This window comes from Salvia miltiorrhiza, chromosome 8 (assembly GCF_028751815.1).
Source record: "Salvia miltiorrhiza cultivar Shanhuang (shh) chromosome 8, IMPLAD_Smil_shh, whole genome shotgun sequence".
Taxonomy (NCBI): Eukaryota; Viridiplantae; Streptophyta; class Magnoliopsida; order Lamiales; family Lamiaceae; genus Salvia; species Salvia miltiorrhiza.
In genome coordinates, this window is record NC_080394.1 from 31,781,462 (window position 1) to 31,804,046 (window position 22,585).

A 22,585-nucleotide genomic window follows, 5' to 3' on the forward strand; every position below is an offset into this window, starting at 1 on the left:
TCTTAACCCAGACTTGACGTACGAGGAAAAACCTGAAGCCATTTTGGACCGAAAGGTGCAAGAGTTAAGGAATAAATCGATCGTGTCAGTCAAAATACTGTGGAGACACCATGGACCGGAAGAAGCAACGTGGGAACTTGAGGACCAGATGAAAGAAAAATACCCAGAACTTTTCACATAGGTATGCAAATTTCGGGACGAAATTTCTTTTAAGGGGGATAGTATGTAATGACCCGACTTTTTATTAAGGATTATATACTTTTAATTACTGATTTAAGGATGTATTATGGTAATTAGAGTTCAGCATCCATTAATAAAATACGAACTTATATGAATTTGATAATTTATATATGTGATGATTTATTTTTTTTATTTTCAATAGATGATGCACTCAAAATATATTTTGAGTCCATTAATTTATTGTGGAGAATTTAACACTGAAGTGTTAAATATGAATCTTTTATCGATTGTTTACTTAAGCCCATGAGTAATTTAATTTATGTTAGAAGCAAGCTCAAATGGATTTTATGCTTCAATAAGAATTAGGCTTATATGTCTTAATGTATTTAAATGAGTTTGGAACCATATAATTAATATATTAATCTCTTAGATATTTTATTACATGTATAATCCTAAGCATGCTGAAGAATTTTGAGCGCATGCTGAAGAAATTCTTCAGTCATACATGCAGGCTGAAGGTATTCATACCTGTAAGTTGAAAAAATTCCACAATCCTCATCCATCCAAACCACCCCATTTTTCTTTAAAACCACAGCCATTTTCACCATTCTCACACCACCATTTTCAATTACTGCAGCCCAATTTCACAGCCAATTTTAAGGTAATGCAACAAAGAAATTTCTGCATCTTTCCATTCTCTTCCCAAATTGATTTCAAATTTTTGTGATATACAATATCTGCAGAGACTATTATCCACCTACTCAAGGTATCATCACCCTCAGGGAACCACCAATTCATACCAATTCATACGGCTGTTCAGATATTTCACAACATGTTTACATATGCACATATGAACTGAAATTTATAGACTAGTTCAGTTTCAAGAAAAGAATTTCAGATTTCAATAAGCATTTACAGTATTTGATTTCTGCTCAAAATCCTATGCTATTTTGTGAACTAAATTGTGGCTTGAACCTACTGTGTGTGTGAGTCGAAATCAGAGGGGACGGCAGCCGCGGTGGCTGCCGGCGGTCGACGGTCGGCGACGGAGCCGAGGTGGTCTCCGATCTGCCAAAGAGAAAAAAAAGAGATGAGTATTTCAGATTTTTAATTTAGAAAATGAAAAAAAAAGGGGGAAAATAGAAAAGGAAGAAATTAGGGCTTACCTTAGGCTACCCGTCGATCCAGAGAGAGAGGCGAGAGAGCCGAGGGTGGCGCGGCCTATCGCCGCTGCTCCTCCGGCGAAATCCGTGGCGGCGACGGCTGGATCGAGCAAGAGAGAGAGATGATGAACAGTGTTCATTTCTTGAGGTTAGAGAGAGAGGGAGAACAAGGGGTGGCCGTGGCGTTGAACGGCGGCGGCGGATCTGCCATGGAGGAGAGGCGGAGGCGACGGAGCGGCGGCGTGCTTGCGCTGCTGCGCCTGGTTCCAGCGGCCGAGGGAGCGAGGGAAGTCGAGGGTGGCGACACCTGGTGGCTGGTCGCGGTGGCCGAAGGAGAGGAGGGGAGGAGGCGACGGCGAGGCGGCGCGCCGGAGGCGGCGCCGCCCTCAGCCGAACGAAGAGAGAGAGCAGAGAGAGTAAAGAGAGAGAGCAGAGAGAGTAGGGAGAGAGAGAGCCGAGAGATAGAGATAGAGAGAGAGGCGCATTTGATGTGTGTGTGTTGAGTGTGTTTTATTGTGTGTGTATATTTAGGTTAGGGTTTCAGCCGGGTTTGGGCCGGGTTTGAGCCGGGTTTGGGCCGAAAATATTGGGCTCCCTCTTGGGCCGATTTTATTAATTGTTTGGGCCCTTATTTAATTAACAGATGGGCTTCGATTTAAATGTTTGGGCTCGGCCCTTTACAAATAAAATCTGATGGGCTTCTTTTAATTAAAGGATTTGGACCTATTTTAATTAAATTGTTTGGGCCTTATTCAAAGAAAAACATGATAGACTTAATTTATCTAATTAATTTGGGCTTATATCTATTTAAATTATTTGAGCTCTTAATAATTAATTTAAATTGAGCTTGATTAATTTAATTATATATTGACCTTTAAATTAATTATTTAAATGGAGTTCTTTATTTCAAGTATTTATAAATGGATTATAAAATGAAATATTTCGAGTTAAACTCTCATTTAAGTTAATTCTTTTCAAAATGACTTATTAATATGGATTATTTGAAAATGATTAAATGATTTTAAAAATAAGAAAGCATGATCTATGATGATATAATTTATCTATGTAATATTATAGGATTTGTTTTTTTTAAATGACGGAATATTTGACTTGATGTCATAAATAGAACGAGTTATGATTAATGCGCATGTTGATGTTCGAATAAATAGTTTCGAACCTAAATGATAGTTATGTGATAATGTTTTGAGTTTAAGGTTTTGACGAGATAAGATTAATTCTTTCCAGTCCACATTAATTATTACTTGGACTCCTATTATTTATTAATAATGGGTCTCGAATTTATATTACTTGGGCTCCTACGATTTAATTGATTAAGTCCAATGAAATTTATTTATTTAACCCAATAAGAATTATTATTTTAGGCTTCTTTATTAATCCTAATTATTTTAATTAGTGATTAATATTAAAATTTACTAATTTTTTTTTAGGGTGATGATGGGCTCACTTATTGGGCTTCATGATTTTATTATCTTGGGCCTCATTTGTTGGGCTCTAGAAATTAATTGATGTTGGGCCTAATATTATTAATGCACTGGGCTTCGAATTTATTCTTTTGGGCTCGAATTAAATTCCTTTTGGGCCTTGATTATTTTATTTTAATTGGGTCTTCATAATTATTCTATAAAATTTAATTAGAGAAGATTTTAAGACTTACTAATTATTAATTAGTAAGTGAATTAGATTATTTTAAGATGAGTAGATTATTAAAGATTAATAATCCGACCTCATAAGACGAGCTTTAATTCCTTAAATAGGATTAGCATCTCATAATTTAATTAAAGGAATATGAGTCATGCATAATCATTTCACGCATCCTCATTTATTGAGATTTTTCGAGAATTAGAATCTTATTTTATTTTCTCGGATTAAAGGTCAAGCACCAGAGTTAGAGCTAAACCGTGAGTCTGCTATTCAGGTAGGCTTTCTACGTATAAACTAAAATTATATATTAGAATTGTTAAGACTTTATGCTTATGAATTTAAATGATATTGTCAATGCCTAAATGCTTTATGTTTTATTATTAATTGCCTATCTGATGTTAATCGAATTCGGATTCTGGATGGGACCGCAAATCCCTTCGGAATTAGTGTACACCTTGTGATCGTGAGTCATCTAGCGGGTTGGCCGATCATAGTGTCCGTAGAGGGAGGCCTCCCTCTCGGCACGAGTTACTGATATGGTAATTAATGATATAAAATACCTGCGCGGGTTATTGATGAAAGAAATGATATTATGTTTGGTAAATACGAGTCTTTAAAGGAAAACCCTCGTATATTACTACTGTTGAAAGGCTTGACAATAAAATATTATGCATGTATGTAAATTTCGGCAAGTGTCCACTAAGTACTCCTGTACTTAGCCCTGCATGTATTTATAAATGTGCAGGTTGAGCAGTGATCGAGGATGTAGTGTGCAAGCGGAGCTTTGTCAAACTAGGATGATTACCTCAGAGTAGAGTATATGTCTTCATACATATACTCAAATTGTTATTCCGCTGCGAACACTGATTATGTTAAGATATTATGTCAAACAATATGTATTATTTAATAATGTACTAAAAATATTGAGTACCCCGTTTTGGGATAATATTATGTACGGTCCCCTTGTGGCCTTCATTGATATCTAGATATTTCGATTGATTTCCTTATACAAGTCGAGTCATCAAGAAACCGAATATGCCCCTTTCTTACTCCCGCTCCTAAATTCCCTCCCTTAGTCGCGGTTTCCCCGAATTTGCTATCCTTAGCAAGTGCGGTCGTGACAAATATGCATCCCTTGAAGTCCGCAATTAGGGATGTCAATGCAGCCCGAAACCCGTGGGCCGACCCGAATAACCCGATAAAATTAGAGGGTTAGGGTTGAAAAATTACAATCCGAAAACCTCCAGCCCGATTAGCCCGCACCCGACTAACCCGGAACCCGATAGGGCTAGCCCGAAAACCCGGTGGGCTGACGGAATTGTGACTGATGCATCCAATTACAACTTCTGCTATGTTTAGATCTATTGTATTTGCTTAAATATATATATATATATATATATATATATATATATATATATATGTAGTCTCATTAAAAAAAGTGAAATTAATTAGTTAGAATATATATGTGTGTGTGTAATCTCATTAAAAAAAGTGAAATTAATTACGGATTTTTTGTAGAAATTGATTATTAGTATCTCATTAGTTAGAAATTAATTATTAGTATATCATTTTAAAGTGATACCAAATTTTTTTTTTTCTATCAATGAGACGTGCATGGCAATTCCACTAATTATTCAGTAATAATCCAGTTGATTCTAGTGCATTGATACATGTTAAATTTTACTATCTCATTTTAATATAATTTTGTTTTTGTAATCTTGAATATTTTATATTTTTGCATTTCATGTTTTGCTATATAATTTATATCTTTAATATCTATGTACTATATTTTATACATTATACATTAGATCATTAGGAATAACAAAATACAAATGATAATTTTATTTTTACGCTTTTAACCTGATTAGCCCGATGGGCTAGCCCGAAACCCGAAAGTTTAGGGTTAGGGTTGAAGATTTATAACCCGAAAAAATCTCCAACCCGATTAGCCCGCACCCGACTAACCCGGAACCCGATAGGGCTAGCCCAAAAACTCGGTGGGCTGGCCCGATTGACATCCCTATCCGCAATATTAAAGCAAACCTGACGATATCCAAAAATAGCCCCATATATTCGAATTAGAACAAGATAAATATGAAGAATTAGAGTCCAATTATAAGTCCACAATGAGTATTTTTTCCTAATAAAATTCTCAATGTATTAGTTATAAATACGTGTAAACCTCACTATAAAATCATCATTCACAAGTGCTTAATTACTTTCAAACCTTACGCAATATTCAATACAAGATTTTCTATATTCTCGCACTATTCACATGTTCTTTAGCTTTCCATTAGAAGCGATATTTTTTAGCACAACAAATGACGTCGTCTGTGCGAAGTCGGAACCCAAGCTAGGCGTTTGACGATAGTTTTCTATTACCGTATTCTTTGTTTGCAGGAAAACTCAAAAAAATCATTGAGACAATGGAGAAGAACAACGTCAACATTAATCGAAATCTTAACGTGGAGTTCAACCAGAGAGAAACAACCCACAATCGAATACTTTTCTTATATAAAGTTTATATCTTTTTAATGTAAAGTTTTTTTTTTTTTTGATAAAATCATTTTAATGTAAAGTTAAAAATAGAATAACGGATGCAAATTCATACTTTAATGTAGAATATCAATAAAATATGCATCCAACAAAAAGGAAAAGAAAAAAGAAAATATAGGTGACGACTGAGTGACGCTGAGCCAACAATTGTTGAGCCCGATGTTGATTGAGGAGCACATTTCATCCTTATTTAGTAATTTTCAAATGAATTACTATTGTTTTCCCAATACTGCAACTGCGTTCCGTTCCCTTTAAATATCACATGGTATAATGCATATAGACATATATATGTAGAAAGAGAGAGGAGAAATTGTCATTCCCCCTTCTCTCTCTCTCTCGATATTTTTTTCTCTACCAAAACGTTCCCCGATTATTTCTGTATGTATTTCCTGGAAACAAATCCAGAGACGAATCCTTACTAATCTACCAAACAGCCCCTTACTATTAATCTACTTATTCATGTCATCTATCCTACACAAACTGCCATTGTTTCATTTTTGAAGCCCAATGCAGATCATAATGAACCTCAAAATTGCATAATGAAGCCATGAAAGTGATGCTCGCGTTAATATTTCTCAACCTGCAGATATCTTGTGGCATCTTTGCACATTGCAAATAACAGAGTTGTTATACTGTGAACAAATGCCGATGTGACGAAGCAGCCTTCGGACTCACACACACACATAGAGAAACATTGATGAAATGAAAGGAATTACCCTTTGATTATAAACTACTCCATAAGATAAACTGCATTACATATGCTATACCTAAGAAGACGAGCATTAAGAATTGATGGCAGCTTCAAATGTTCAAATATGATCACAGCATACTAAGCTATATATTATGTGTAACCATCACCATTTTACAGCAATGGCTTGGCTGCTATGTTATTTCATTCTAACACAAGAAAGAGTTAGGGCCTATTTGGTTTTCTGCAAGTAATGATAGCAAATTTGATGAGACCCTTGTTGTATCCTTGGATCATCAATGGCATGACCAACGCTCCCCTTATAGTCTTCCAACCTGATTTACACGGGCCGAAAAATCACACAAGGCAAGAAAAAAGGCGAAGAATACTTACAGAGAAGGGCGATCCGAGTTACCACTGGTTAACAACGAGGTGATGCCCTTCCATGTCAACGCCGATTTTATAACAGCCGGCCAAAAGGGAGCAACGTAGTCAGACCAGTCTGCAGACTTCACATCCTGCACAGCCACAACATATGATTCGATTTTCCATTTCAATGAAATGAGAAGCAAGATGAAGTAGTACCTCCATAGAGTGGGAGCAGAGCATGCTGACATAATCAGCAGTGGAGCACCATTCTGGGAGATAGTAAGCGCGGCATATTCTGTCTAGCAAATTCTTCTCCTCTGGCCGCAGAGACTCCTCGGAGGGAGATAGGTCTCTGTGGCACCATGTGACGATGATTATGGTTCCGCCAGGAGCAGCCACACGCACCAGCTCGTTCACAAACTAGAAGCATCACAAAATGAATATGTATTGTATGGTGGTATACAAGAATATGGCATGGGGAGTGAGGCAAAACCTTTTTCTTGTCAGGCATGTGCTCTCCACTCTCCATGGACCAAACCAGATCGAACTGGCCATCGGGGAAGGGTTGGTTCAACGCATCAGCAACTTCAAACGAGACCTGATGCATCAATCATTATCCATGTTTAGCAGTGAAGTGATGAGCTAATTGGGTTGGGATTAGCAAGAGTTGAGACGTGCCTTGCCCTTCAATCCTTGAGCATCTGCAAGCTGTTGAGCTCTGTGTGCTTGGACAGGGCTGAGGGTAATGCCTTGGCAATTTGCCCCATATTTTCTTGCCAGATATCGAGAACTGCCTCCTATGCCACATCCCACATCAACAATATTCTTTGGCTTCTGCTTCGACTCATCTGCCACATTATACAATTGAATCAGATCATCATCAATTGCATTTTTCTTCTTTTCTCAAGATTTGCCATCCTAAATTTCTAAACTCCCCAAACCCACCAAGAACTTACAAGATTAGAGAACCATTATTCTCGACTTCCACCTAAAATTTTGATCCATCTTTTAACTGATGAATGTACAAAACATAACAAATTCCTCATGAATTTGATCCAAGATATGTGATGAGTATATATCAACTAATAAGTAGTTTCATGTCTATAACTTGATAGTGAAATACTCGTACTTGTGATCCACAATAATTGCATACACAAAAACGAACGTCCCAGATTCATTTTAAACTTTCCCAATCTTTTGTCATGCAAAACGCATTCCCAGCGAGTGCTCATTTCCTTATTGTGGAAACAACTAATAATATTATTTCCACCAATAATTTTTTACTTTTTATTTTCAGAAAAAAGGGCAAATCACTCACCACAGTCCACAGACTAGAACAGAACTGTATATTATGATATGATAATCGAGAGAGAGAGAGAGAGGCACCGGAGAGAGAGGCGAAGGCGAGGGACTCCTCGATCATGCGGATCTGAGCGGCGCGGTGGTCGGAGATGGAGACGTCGGAGGCGGGCTCGTAGAAGCCGTGGTGCATGTGGTCTCCCCATATGTCCTCCCACACCCCCGACGACTCGTCGTAGAACTCCGCGATCCCTTTCCGCAGGCTCTCCGCCGATGCCGATGCGGATGCGGCGTTGGCGCTCATCGCGTGCCGACGTGTCCTGAGGGTTTTGGAAACAGTCACGTTTTTGGCAATGGTCCTTAGCGCTGGCTTTATTGGGTTAGTGGGAGCGGACGTGGCGAGGTGGCCCCCGTGGCTGCGCCACCCGCTGCTGCAGATTCCTTCCACCCACATGCCTTATTTAATTCAGAAGAAGAGAGCAGTTTAAAAACTGTTTTTTATCCAACGGCACACTTTTGTAGGTGAGAAGTGGAGATTGATGAAGCTGATTACAAAATTTGTTCAACTGGTAGATACGAATCGTCCACGATTACAGAAAGTTTTTTTATTTTTTTTTTATTTTTCAAGGTACGAGCCACTCATGTATTTGACCGTGAATATCTCGATACAAAGAAATATTCCAACTATGTTTTTACACCAATGAATAATAGTTTTATTTTGTAAGGTTTTAAATGCAGATTTAATTCAAGCTTTCACAGAAGTTTATGAAATTGAAATACAACGCTTTCATAACTTGCGTGACGAAATTTAAATGGGTATGTAGTATTCCAATAGGTAATTGTGAAGTTGAAATATAACGCTTTCATAAGTTGCGCCAGGAAATTTAAATGGGTGTATAGCATTCCATAATATCATCATTTGTCTCTTTCATGTCTACTGTTACCATCCAGTTAGAATGATAAGATTATTTTTCTTGTGGCCGACCATGCAAAGGGCTGTGTTCTTTTTTATAAATTTATCATAAAATAATAATAAAAAAATTATTCTTTAAATATTTTATTTTCTATAAAAAATAATTTCACAATTTCTCATTCATCATTTTCATTTCAAATAAAGATAATATTATCACATAAAAAATAAAGCGATAATATTATTCCTCTTTAAAGTGAAAAGTAATGAAATTCTCTTTTTAGGAAATGAGGGAAATCACTCCAAAGAGAGATAATTTTATAATATAATGCTAAAAATAAAAGAATAATATTATTCTTTCTTAAAGTGAAAAGAATAAATGAGAAATAATAAAATCCTTTTTTTTTTAAATGTCTACATTTTTATTTTGGATTGTCTCATAGTATCTACATTCTAAAAAGAAAGTGGATTCCATCATTTTTACCATTTTACACTTTAATCATTTCTACCTAAATACTATGTTTCTCACAAAATGAAAGTAGGTTTCACAATTTTTTATCATTTTTATTATTTTTATTCTTTAATTATCTATATTTAAATTTTTGTGTCCAAAAAAAAGTAAATAGTATTTCTTTTGACTTTTCAAAAAAAAATTATTATAGGACGAAGTGAAGTGAGCATATTATTTTATTTTATTTTATTTTAGGAAAGGGGCACTTATTGAATATTCTGAGTATTTGTTGCTTGTGCGTGTCATATATTTGCAAGTATTTATTTGGTGTGATCGACCTTTTCCCTATCAGTAGCTCATAGACCAATCACTTCCTACTCTCTCTCTCTCTCTCTCTCCTTTCAATCCCATGTGTTAGGGTTTGAGCTTGAATTCAAGTTGGGTTTGCTTCTACCACAAAATATACAATATTATAGCATTCACATCCATCAAATCAGTTACTGACTCATTCAAGAAGATGACCGTTTACGAGTTTGTAGCTGCATTATGGAGGCTCATCCAACTGATATTCATTAGTTTTTCATTTGATTTAAATGACATCAATTTAATTAACACAATTACTTGAATTAAAATTACATTGATTTAAATTATTAGAATTTAAATATAAATTAAAAAATTGAAAAAATTACAATAAAAATTAGAAGCTCAAAAATTGCTAAAATAAAATAAAAATTATAGCCCAAATCATAGATTTAAAAAACAAAATTTTCAAACTTTTTTCTCTTTTTTTTTTAAATAAAAGTCCAACCCAATTATAATTTTAAAATTAAAACAACTACTCCATTTAAACTAACCCTATCTACAACCCTATCCACCTCTTCATCTTCCCTCTTCCACCTCCTTCAATGGCGCCACATCCTCCACGTACGATTTTTTTTTTTTCTGCGCTGGGGAAAAAACGGATGAGCCTTACTCATCCGAATGAGTAAGGCTCGAGTCAATTGCAGCCTACATCAGTCGACTCATCGAAAAATCGACTCGAGTCACTCCGGATGAGTCGACCGATGTGGATGTTCTTAAATTCATCATAAATTTTAATAAAATAATTATTGAATGTGTTTAGGGAATAAATAATTCCACCATATAAAATTATGTGATTATAGTTGAAAAAGTGGTGATAGCTAGTAAGTTTATATGAATTATTAATGGCAATATAGTTGAAAAAGTGGTGATAGCTAGTAGGTTTATATGAATCATTAATGACAATATATGAAAATTTTTAAAAGTGCTAGTTAGTGGGATTAAGCACAAAAAAGAAGTAGGAAGATGTTTTATGAATGAACGTAAAGAAAAAATTAGAAAAATATTTTATGGACATAAGAAATATTATCAAATAAAAATTCTTATTTAAAATGAGAATGGAGAACCATTTTCAGTCATTCGATTGTGAAGATCTACAATGGATGTATAATCTTCATGGATAAATGCACGATTTAGGTATATGCATCCTTAAGAGAGCGCATATTTCATTTCTTTAACAAATTAACTGTAACAGTAGATACATTAATTTTATAAATATATATATATATATATATATATATATATATATATATATATATTATTCTCGGCTTCACAGGAAAAAATATAATTATCACAATACCCATAACTCATATATTCACGAACAACCAAATAAAAAAGTATAAATAGATGCAAGAAAAAGTATATAAAAAAAAAAATGGGGCCAGCCAGTGGCAACTGGCAAAGAGCAAAGGCCTCCATTACTTTAGCTGAAATAATGGTAGGGATTTTTTTTTGTTTTTTTGTTTTTGAGAATTAATGGTAGGGGCAGTTGAAAATACATCAATTTGGCTGAAATAACTCTATTTTGGATTTTGGCCAGTGAATCCGGATCCAATGTTCCCACCAAATCATTTCCTTTGTCAATTTTTTTTATTACAAATCAATCCAAATTATTTACGTTTCGTATTCAAATTGTTTTTACTTTTTCAGAGAAAAATAACATTATTAGTTTAGCAGGGATGAGCAAGATCACGATTAGAAAAGAATTGGTAAAGTAATGGAGAGTGAGTGGAGAGTGGTGAGGAAGAGAGGGGTAGGTTGGTCCCGTCCCGAGCGTTTTCCGGTGAGGCATCAAAATTACCCAAACTCTAGGAACCTTAACCTTCATGCATGGAGAGCTGCTGAGAGGTTTGGCGCTGATGGACGTCGGAATCATGACAGAGGCGACGTTTTGGCAAAACGAAGGGATGGAATGACTACCTTCTTCTTCAATAATCTTCCTAAAGATTGTAGCGTGGATTTCCTGAGAAGAAAGTTTGGTACAGTACGGAAACCAGTTGAGGTATATTGTCCGAGAAAATTCGACCTAAAGGGTAAGCCTTTTGGCTTTGTTAGGTTCGAAAGAGTTGATGACCAAGACAGCCTTCTTGCAAAGCTTAATTCTCTTTGGATTGGGAGTTATAAACTGAGAGTTTATAAACCGAGATTCGAAAGAGAAAAGGAGGTGACAAGCGATCAAAGGCAGGAGACGAAGTTTGAGGCTAATCCGAAGTTTAAAAAAAGTGGGATCATTTCAGATAACAAACGAACGATGGGAACTACTTTTAAGGACGTCTTGGTGGGAAACAAAGGTATGGATACACATGTAACGAAACTGTTGCAGTTCCAACCTTCGGAAGCGGAAAAGTCGTGGTTGGAAGGAACATACTCTGGGTTTATCAAGTCTGACTTTTGCTGGGATGATATTAGAGAAGAGATTAATTGCGAGTGTGCTGGCAAACTCAAAGTGACAACCATGGGGGGTAATCTTGTGCTTATTCAAAAGAACGGAGAGATTACGGTGGAGAAGGCGATACAGGAGCTCGACGAATGGCGTGACTTCTGGTTCCAATGGTACCGTCCTTGGAAGTATGTGGATGTAGCGCAGCAACGCGTGGTTTGGACCAAATGGAGCGGAGTCCCGCTACACGCATGGTGTCCTAGATTTTTCGAAACGGCAAGTGCTTGTTTCGGAATGGTTCTTAAGATCAACGAAAAAACAAAGCATAAAGAGAAATTGGATGAGGCCCTTATCCAAATCTCTACAGGGCTAGCACCGGTTGACAGAGTGATGGAGTGTAGAATCGAAGGAGCCTGCTTTAGAATCAGGATCCAAGAATTGCACGACTTGAGGAGATCGGAGTTGGAGATCTCCCAGGTGTTTGAGGAATCAGAAACCGAGTCCGATTGGTCGTCGGATGCGGATTCTCAGGCACCGGCGGAGGCATGCATCGGTAACGGAGAGGAACAAAGCAATCATGAAAAAGATATTTCAGTCACCCAGGAGAAGACATCTTCGATTCCTGAGCTAAGCGTGGCTGGGGTGCTCCAAACCGAGGATGATAATGTCGGGTGGGTGGAAGTAGGGTCTCAGAGGGGGCTACAATTTAATAATAATTCTGGTGCTTTGGGGGAGCTTTTCATGCAGATGGGGAATCCTTGTGGGGTCAAAAAGGTTCTAAAAGAAGTGGGACTCCATAAAGAAAATTGTGACTTCCCAAACCACGTGAATGATGGGAATGATCTTGGCCCTTGCAATATTCCATCAATCTCCCAGCAAACCACTATTCACGTCCAAGAAGAGGGGACCACAAGTCATGATGACAACCAAAAAACAAATCAAGCACGGCTGTCTGTAACAGTGGCCGCAATTACCGCAACCTTGGATCCGAGGGAGGAAGCTCCAAATTCAGGAACGAAATTCGCCGTCTCTGCACAAAGGAATGACGAGAATTGGGTCTCCGGGTCGCTGGAGTCCAGTTCAACAGTTCTTGCCTCTTCCGGGGTGGTCGAGAGCTCGATGCGAAACAGGGGAGACGACATTCAACCGAGGAAGAAATGTGAAGGGAGAAACAAGAAGAAGGAAAAGGCTTGTGCAAGAGAAATTGAAAAAAATGGATGGAAGGATTTCATCTCTCAAATCGCTCAAGATGAAGGGGAACAAGAAGAGTTGACCGCTAGAAGAGACAAAGAACGAGACGAGGCGCCTCATAAGACCGATCTACTCAACAAAATAGAAGGATGCGAAATTTGGAAATTGGGGAAACAATTGGGTCTGACAACCGAATTGTCGGAGGAAGTGATTGTTGAACAAATCGAAGCACAAAGGGAGAAGGCCAGTAAGGTTCAAAAGCTGGGAGATGAACAAATCGTGAATCCATGAATATAGTGTCTTACAATATTAGAGGCTTGGGAAGCAGTGTGAAACAAAAAGATGTCAGGGATATCATCAAAGCTCAGAATATCGATTTGTGCTTTTTACAGGAAACTAAAATGGAGTGCTTCAAGGAAGATGTTTGCAAAGCCTGGTGGGGATCGAATAGCGTCGATTTCGCAGTCCGGAAGGCCGACGGAAGATCGGGAGGAATTGCCAGTGTGTGGAATAGAGAAGTTTTTGAGGCATCAAGCACTTGGAATGTTCCAGGAGCGGTGATCGTCAACGGAGTTTGGAAACAAGGTAATATTAAAACCTGTTTCATTAATGTTTACGGACCTGCAAATTCGGGTGAGAAGGCAGCACTTTGGGAGGTGATTGGTTTGATTGTTGAACAGAATGAGGATATATGTGTGTGTGTGTTGGGCGACTTCAATGCCGTAAGGAAACCGAATGAGAGAATGGGATGTGGGGAGATGAACATTTCAGCAGAAATTAGGAACTTTGACAATTTTATTACAGAGGGTGGGTTGATGGAGATTCGTACCCAAGGGAGGAAGTATACTTGGTATCAGCCAAGTGGAGCCTGCAAGAGCAAATTGGACAGGTTTCTTGTCAATGAGAAGTGGCTTAGAGTGTGGGCTTCAACCAGCAGTCGGGGGGTACAAAGATCAGTGTCGGATCATTGTCCAATAATTCTCACAACCAAATCAACGGATTGGGGTCCGAGGCCATTTCGCTTCATCAATGCGTGGATTTCCCATCCAGAGTTCGCGCAGCTGGTGGAAAAATTGTGGGGGGAGACAAGGGTTAATGGATGGAGGAGTTTTGTAGTAAAAGAAAAACTTAAGAAGTTGAAGGGAGCTTTGAAGGAATGGAACTTGACCTCATTTGGCAACATTGAACATAGGATCCAAAATCTTAAAGATGAACTCTCGCAGCTGGATGCTTTGGATGATACGCTCGGGTTAGAAGAGTCCGAAATAATCAGAAGGAATGAAATTAAAGCCAATATCTTTCTACAGATGAAAAACAAGATAAGCTTGCTACATCAGAAAACAAATGGAAAATGGCTTCGGGAAGGAGACCTCAATACGAGTTTCTTTCATCGTGTGATTACGGGTCGAAGGAAGATGATTGATTTGTCAGGGCTTTCCTTCAACAATCAATGGATTTCAGAACCGGAGATAGTCAAGAGCAAAGTTAAGGAGCATTTTCAACAGTTCTTCAAGAAAAGACAAAGGAATCTGCCGCGATTTCCTTCAGATTTCATGGAAAGAAAATTGGACGACAATGATAGTAGATGGCTCATCCGACCCTTCGAGGAAAACGAGATCAAAGAAGCAATCTGGAATAGCGACGGGAACAAAAGTCCGGGGCCGGACGGATTTAATTTCACATTCTGGAAGGCCTCTTGGGACACTATCAAAGGAGACCTCGTCCAGGTGATGGCGGAATTCCATGCTAATGGTAAAATTCCAAGAGGGTGTAACACTTCGTTCGTGGTTCTCATACCAAAAAAGCAAGAAGCAGGGTCAATTGAAGAGTTCAGACCCATCTCGTTGATCAGCAGCCTTTATAAGATTATTGCCAAGATCCTTGCAAGGAGATTGAAAGAAGTCATGGGCTCAATCATTTCCGACAATCAGAGTGCCTTCATTTGTGGAAGATTCATTCTTGATGGTGTAGTAATTTTGAACGAACTGATTAATGAGGCAAAAAAGAAGAGGCTCGGCAGAATCTTTTTCAAGATTGATTTTGCAAAGGCCTATGACTCGATCGAATGGGATTTCATTGACGCCATGATGGAATTACTTAACTTCGATCCTCAGTGGAGGAAGTGGATTAATGGCTGTCTCTCTTCCGCGTCGGCAAATGTGTTGGTCAACGGATCGCCGTCGGGGGAGTTTTCGATGGAAAGAGGTCTACGCCAAGGAGATCCGATGTCTCCTTTTTTATTCCTTATTGCAGCTGAAGGACTCCATTCGCTGATTCAGAAAGCAACGTCAAAGCAATTGTTATTCCCTGCCGAAGTGGGGAGCGAGAATGTGCTGATTTCTCATCTTCAATACGCCGATGACACAATATTTATCCTTAATGGTAGTGAGAGGAACGCAGCTGTTGTCAAGAATATTCTACATCTTTTCCAGTTTGTTTCGGGGTTGAAGGTGAATTACGAAAAAAGCAGTTTGATTGGAGTGGGGGTCGAGGAGGTGAAGGTAAGAAGGATGACTGATATTCTGGAATGCAAAGTTGGCTCATTGCCTTTCAAGTATCTTGGTATCAAAATCGGGGGCCGATGCAATAACGTCGGTGATTGGAATAACATTGCCGATAAAATCAAAAAGAAAGTTGTAGATTGGAAGGTGAGGAATTTGTCTTTAGCTGGTCGTATTACTTTGGTTAAAGCGGTGTTGCAAGCCATTCCTATCTATCAGCTCTCCTTCTCTCTCATGCCTAAAACCATCGTGAGACGTGTCAATTCTATCTTTGTCAAGTTTTTATGGGGAGGGAATGGTGAATCGAAGTCTTTGGCTTGGATTAAATGGAGTGATCTTTGTTCTAAATTTGATGAAGGTGGGTTGGGCTTTAGAAATTTAGAGGAGTTTAATCGAGTCTTGGTGGTGAAATGGGTTTGGAGGTACCTTCAAGAAAGGGAGTCTCTGTGGGCAAGGGTGGTGAGATCTATTTTTGGGGAGGTGGAGTGGGGGGAAGAGGGTAGGTTGAGGTTGGGGAAGAGGCATCCGAAAGGGGGATGGTGGCCAAAGATTGTTGAAGGTTGTGGGGGGTCGGCCGAGAATTGGTTTGTTCAAAACTTATCACGTCTAGTGGGTGATGGGTTTGATACCAAGTTCTGGGGAGACAGGTGGGTGGGACAAAAACCGTTACGTTTTGTCTTCCCTAGATTGTTCCAGTTATGTGGTAATAAGGAGGCGTCCATCGGGGAGTCGGGCAGGTGGGTTGAGGGTAAATGGGAGTGGGAGTTTCTTTGGCGTAGGGAGCTGTTTGAGAGGGAGAGGGGGGCGATCGAGTCCTTGAGCGAGTACTTGTCTGATTTTGCTCCTTGTGCAGGTAAGAAGGATAAGTGGACTTGGAAGGCGACTAAAGATGGAGAATTCTCGACAAAATCTGCGTATCAAATTATTGCACCTACAATAATTGAAGAGCCCACAACTAACACTCCAGTAGATCTTCTGGCAACGGTGTGGAAGTCACCCATCCCTCATAAGGCCAAAGTCCACGCTTGGAGATGTCTGAGAAACAGGTTAGCTACGTGTGATAATTTGATTAAGAGAAACGTCGCAGTGAATGTTGAGGAGTCTTGGTGTAATGGGTGTGTGGCTAGTGAAGAGACAGTAAACCACTTGTTCCTGCACTGTCATAAAGTTCAACAAGTGTGGGATGAGATCCAGAAGTGGATTGGTATCTTTTCAGCGAGACCCATGAAGCTGGAGCAGCACTACAATTGGTTCATTCATCTTGGGAAAGGAAAGAAGAGCGGTAACATGCTCAAGGCGGTCTGGATTTGCACGGTGTGGCTTCTTTGGAAACGACGTAACGAGAGCAGATTTGAAGGGAAAACGTGGGGGATCCAAAATTTGATGCTGGAAATTAAAGGAAGAATTTGGAGTTGGAATAAATCTTTTGGTATTGTTGCAAAGGAATCGAGCTTCATTTCTTGGTGTTCTGATTCCTTTTTTCTCTCTTCTTGTTTGAATTTTTAGGTACCCCTGGTACCACAGTTATCTTAATGAAATTTTTTCTGATCAAAAAAAAAAAAGTTTAGCAGGGATAGTAATATGATTTTATGATAGTTTTCAACTAAATGATAATAGCATGAAATTGTGGCAAATTGTAGACGTATAGAGGGAGAAAGAAACCGACAAGACAGAAACTCTAGTTAGGGTTAGAGAACTGCTCCCTTCCATTTTCACTGCCTACCTATTTGTATTCAGATATCTACTTTATTTATTTATTTTTTGATAAATTTATAATATTAAATAAAGAAATTAAAAGATCGTGTCAGAGGGGACTCAAACCCCAGACTTTTGACCTTAGACATTAAGCACTTACCGCTTAGCTAATACACGCACACGATATCTACTTTATTTATAACTTTGAAAAGCATTTCTTATTTTTATTACACACTTGTGGAAGGGATTTGAGTTTGAGGATTGAACCTTGACCATTCACCCAAAAAAAGACAGTGAATATTACTCCGGTCCCCAAAATAATCATTAGAAGGGAGAGACACGAATTTTAAGTGTATTGAAAATGATGAAAAATGTACTCTTATAATTAGTATTAAAAGTGATGAAAATGTGTTATAATCTTTATATATAAAAAAAGTAAAGTAAATGTAATTAAATTCAATTTCAAGGATATAATTGGAAATTAAGGGAAAAATTATAAATGGAAAAAAAAACCGTCAACCATGTATTCTACAAACCAACCGCATCAATTAGTTTTGTTTTTTGTTCTTAGACGACAGACAATTAATTGATTTTTTAAGAACTCATAAGATTAAATTTACATATGTCATCAAGAAAAAAATTACTCCAAACACTTTTATTTTACCTTTTTTCTATCAATACATTCTAATATTCTGATTTTTTAAATCATGTATTTTTATATATTAAAACTTTGTTAATAGAACATTATGTAATTATGCTAAAACATTAAATTTTAAAGAGCAATTAGCACAAAAATAATTAATTATGTGTTTTATATAAAGAAACAAAAAAAAAAAATAGAATGTTATATGGGCATGCAAGAATCATATACTCCATCCGTCCCACTCCAATAGGCCCACTTTTCTTTTTGGGAGGTCTCACTCTAATAAGCTCATTTTATATTTTGAGTAAAAAAAATGTACTTAATTGGTGTGGACCCCACCACTTTCCACCTATAATGCACGGATTCTCCAAAAAATAGCACATTGCAGTATCGGATACTCACAGGGGGCGGGTGCGGGTGCGATTCGCGTGGGATTCGCACGGGATTCGCCACGTGGTGAATCCCCCCATTAAATTTAAAAAAAAAAATTCGGATACGCGAATCCGGTGCGTCAAATTCGCGAATCCGGTGTGAATAGGGTGCACTGGGGGTTAATTTGAAAAACTTCAATTTTTGGGGGCTATTTTGCAATTTTTCAGTTTTTTCAAATTCTCAAATTTTTGCCCTACTCTCTCACGCAGCCACGCTATCTCAGAAGTCAGAATTCTCACTCTGACCGCACTCTCAGTCTCTCGCTCTCTCACCCATCTCCGGCGACCGCTACCGCCATCGCCTCCTCCGGCGACCGCCACCAGCCGCTGCCCAACACCACTGCCACGCCTCTCATCCCTCTCTCTATCAGCAGAACGCTCGGCAGATAGAAGCGCCGCCCCGCGACGATAGCAGCGGCGCCCGGTCGTCTCCGGCAGAGCGGTCAGCACCCCCGCCTCTCATCCCTCTCTCTGTGTTGTTTGATTTCTTTGGAATTGGATTCGAGTATTATTCCCAGTAAGTCTTCCTTGCTAGCTTCCCCTGCTTCCATTGCTCTGCTCTTCATTTGTGAAATGGATTCTTCAAGTTCTGTTCATGCTGATGGTGATACAAATGAAAATGATAATGAGAAGGAGAGTTCTAGCTGTTGGCCTTTGTGGAAATATGTAGAGAAGCAATCGAAAATTGGTAAAGGGGGTGGAAATACAAAATTTAAATGTATGTATTGCAAAAATGTGTATACTGGGTCTTACTCAAGATTGAGGAATCATTTGTTGAAAAATTCTGGTTTGGGAATTGCCATATGCCATAAAGCTACTGTTGCCAATGTACTTGAGATGTCAAAAATGGAAGAACAAGCTTCTAGAAAAAGAGATGCAGTTAAAATTAAAGATATACCTTTGCCTCGCTCAGTTTGTGATAGTGTTGGGTCTTTTTCTGTAACAATGACTGAAGTAGAGCCCTCCTCATTTAAGTTAGAAGGTTATGATCCTTTGAAAAAGAGGAAGATTGTTGATGGTCCTCTAGGAAAAGCTTTCAATGCACAAGCTCGTGAGATATTAGATGGTGAGATTGCAAGGATGTTCTACTCAGCTGGGCTTCCTTTTAACCTCGCTAAAAATCCACACTTTATTAAGTCTTACAGTTTGGCTGCCAATAGTAATGTTGCAGGTTATAACCCTCCAGGTTACAATGCACTAAGAACCAAGTTATTGAAAAAAGAGAGGTCACATCTTCAAACTTTGCTTGAAGCTACTAAAAGCACATGGAAGTCGAAGGGAGTAACCATAGTATGTGATGGTTGGACAGACCCTCAAAGAAGGCCTCTAATCAATTTTATGGCCATAAATGAAGGTGGACCAATGTTTATTCGCGCGATAAACTGTCAAGGTGAGTATAAAGATAAATTTTTTATCGCTACTTTGATCAAGGATGTCATAACAGAGGTTGGTGTCCCTAATGTTGTCCAAGTTATAACAGATAACGCCCCCGTTTGTAAAGCTGCTGGAATGTTAGTTGAACAAGCATATCCTAGTGTATTTTGGACTCCTTGTGTTGTGCATACACTTAATCTTGCTTTAAAGAATATTTGTGCTGCAAAAAATACCGAGTCAAATGAAATCACATATGCGGAATGTCGTTGGATAAGTGAGATTGCTGTTAGTGCTGTTATGATTAGGAACTTCATAATGAATCATTCCATGAGACTTGCCATGTTCACTGAGTTTTCTAAACTTAAATTGCTTGTGGTTGCTGAAACTCGATTTGCCTCGATGATTATTATGTTGAGAAGGTTTAGAGATGTGAAATGTCAGTTGCAATCGATGGTGATAAGTGAACAATGGTCTATGTATCGTGAGGATAACATTGAGAAAGCTAGAATTGTGAAAGAAAAATTGTTAGATGATGGCTGGTGGGATTCAGTAGATTATATTCTTCGTTTTACTGAGCCGATTTATTCGATGTTGAGAATTTGTGATGCGGATAAACCTTGTCTGCACTTGGTTTATGGGATGTGGGATACCATGATAGTTAAAGTGAAACGAGTTATCTTTGAGCATGAGATGAAGAGTGACTTAGAGGAATCCAGCTTTTGGAATGTTGTATGCAACGTGTTAGAGGACAGGTGGAGTAAAAGCAACACTCAATTACATTGTTTGGCTCATTCCTTGAATCCAAGGTAATTCTATTATATATTTGATATTTTATATTTTGAACACAACTAATATTCTAATTTTTTACAGGTGCATTACAGAGGATTGGATAAAAGAGCATCCGTATCTTCAAACACCAAATCACGATGCAGATATTGTTAAAATGACAAAAAATTGTATCAAACGTCTTTTTCCTGATGCAGAAACACGAACAGCAGTAACACTAGAGTTTGCTAATTTTTTTGGATGCTTTGAAGAGTTTGGTGATGAAGATTCTATACGAGATAGATTGAAGTTGGATCCACTGAAATGGTGGGTAGCTTATGGTATAGGAGCCCCACATCTTCGACCTCTTGCTGTGAGATTACTTGGTCAAGTTTCTTCTTCATCATGCTGTGAAAGGAATTGGAGTACTTATTCATTCATCCACTCTACAAAAAGAAATCGGATTACTGTAGAACGTGCTGATGATTTGGTCTATGTACATAGCAATCTCCGTTTGCTATCAAGAAGAGCTCCACAATATATGAAAGGTGAATCTCAGATGTGGGATGTGGCAGGGGATGCATTTGATGCCATGGATGATATTGGAATTCTTGGAATTGCTAATCTATCTCTTGATGAACCTGAGTTGGAGTCTATATTATTTTGTGATGATGGAGAAGGAGAAGGACCAAGTAATTCTTAGAAGTGGAATGTTAATAGGTGAGTTAGTGTCTATATTATTTTATTGTATTTTGTTTTCAGTTAGTTTTTGCATTTTGTTGTTAGGTAATTCCTTTTATTTTGTGTTTGTTGTCAGCCTTGATGTAGCAGTGGACGAGGAGGATGAGGACTTGAAGGATGAGTTGTAGGGCGTGACGAATGATGTTTTTAACATGTATAGGAGATTCTAATTTTACTCTTTCATATTTGTCAGCCTTGATGTAACAATGCATAGGAGATTCTAATGTTACTCTTTCATTTTGGGAGGTTAAACTCGTTTTTGACTAATGGGATAACATAAGAACTTTTGTTTGATTAATTGTATCTTTGAACTTTGAACTATATTGTGATTTAGTTCTTTGAATGTTCCATGTTATATATATATATATATATATATATATATATATATATATATATATATATATATATAACACGGACGTATCCTTCACGAATCGCACCCTACCATTTTTGAAAAATCCGTATCCCCGCACTGGAATCGTATCGCTCCCGCACCCGCCCCCCCGCACCTATGCAATCTAGCTTTCCACTAAAAAGTAAGTTTTATTAATCTCTGTGCCCAAAAGAAGTGAGCCTATTGAACTCCAATAATTGGAGTGGGATGGAGGGAGTAGTATTTTTTAAAATTATATATTTGTATTTATTTTGTATGTTGAAAAATTATTGATAGGACATTGTGTAATTATTATAAAATGATAGCATATTACATTTTATAATTTATTTTATGAAACATTAACACAGTATTTTCATCTAACTAATTAATTGATTAATAAAAGTTCTTAATATAAAAATGGTATTTGCATGTATTTCTCACTACTCTCATCCAAATAACTAAATCTTACTATAAAAGAGAAAAGTGAATAATTCCTTTTTAAAATATAGATAATATAATAAAATTATAATCAAGTAACACATAATATCTTATAAAATCTAAAGTCAAATATTTTCTAATATCAGCAAATGTATTTTTACAAAAAACGTCTATAAAATTTTGATTATTATTTTTTATTCTTTATACAAAGTACATATTTACTATTTTTGAGCGAATGATTATGGAACATTTAGTGTTCCTAAAAAATTTACTTTTTCTACCATTTAATGTTTTAGCCTAATTAAAAAAATATTTGTTTTTTACCTTCTTTGTGGTTGTAGGAGAATTATTCATTTACTATTTTGGTGGATAAATAAATCGAACAAAGAAATATACAAGGTTACGGCACAACCTGCGA

The 22,585-nt window shown here is 37.6% G+C and overlaps 3 protein-coding genes across 3 annotated transcripts; 2 read left to right on the forward strand and 1 right to left on the reverse strand.

Annotated features, from left to right (window-relative positions):
* Positions 1-6,259: 6,259 nt before the first annotated feature.
* LOC130997728 (probable tocopherol O-methyltransferase, chloroplastic) lies at positions 6,260-8,757 on the reverse strand. Its single transcript, XM_057923135.1, has 6 exons — positions 8,005-8,757; positions 7,297-7,466; positions 7,112-7,216; positions 6,835-7,038; positions 6,665-6,767; positions 6,260-6,584 (listed from the first exon to the last, which is right to left on the reverse strand). The coding sequence occupies exons 1-6, from the start codon at positions 8,369-8,371 to the stop codon at positions 6,475-6,477; spliced, it is 1,059 nt and encodes a 352-aa protein (XP_057779118.1). The 5' UTR covers positions 8,372-8,757; the 3' UTR covers positions 6,260-6,474.
* A 10,295-nt stretch (positions 8,758-19,052) lies between these two features.
* On the forward strand, positions 19,053-20,663 carry LOC130998325 (uncharacterized). The gene has a single exon (XM_057923753.1). It carries the CDS (start codon positions 19,053-19,055, stop codon positions 20,661-20,663), a length of 1,611 nt encoding a protein of 536 aa, XP_057779736.1.
* A 63-nt stretch (positions 20,664-20,726) lies between these two features.
* On the forward strand, positions 20,727-21,340 carry LOC130997729 (uncharacterized). The gene has a single exon (XM_057923137.1). The coding sequence runs from the start codon at positions 20,797-20,799 to the stop codon at positions 21,319-21,321; it is 525 nt and encodes a 174-aa protein (XP_057779120.1). The 5' UTR covers positions 20,727-20,796; the 3' UTR covers positions 21,322-21,340.
* The last annotated feature ends 1,245 nt before the right edge of the window (positions 21,341-22,585 follow it).

Bases quoted from the DNA above. Each gene is read 5' to 3' on its own strand.
- LOC130998325 (XM_057923753.1), top strand. From the start codon at position 19,053: ATGGATTCTTCAAGTTCTGTTCATGCTGATGGTGATACAAATGAAAAT.
- LOC130997728 (XM_057923135.1), bottom strand. From the start codon at position 8,371: ATGTGGGTGGAAGGAATCTGCAGCAGCGGGTGGCGCAGCCACGGGGGC. The intron at 7,039-7,111 runs GTTTTGCCTCAC...TGATGCTTCTAG, and splicing joins ACATGCCTGACAAGAAAAAG to TTTGTGAACGAGCTGGTGCG. The intron at 6,585-6,664 runs GTAACTCGGATC...CGTGTAAATCAG, and splicing joins CACCTCGTTGTTAACCAGTG to GTTGGAAGACTATAAGGGGA.
- LOC130997729 (XM_057923137.1), top strand. From the start codon at position 20,797: ATGACAAAAAATTGTATCAAACGTCTTTTTCCTGATGCAGAAACACGA.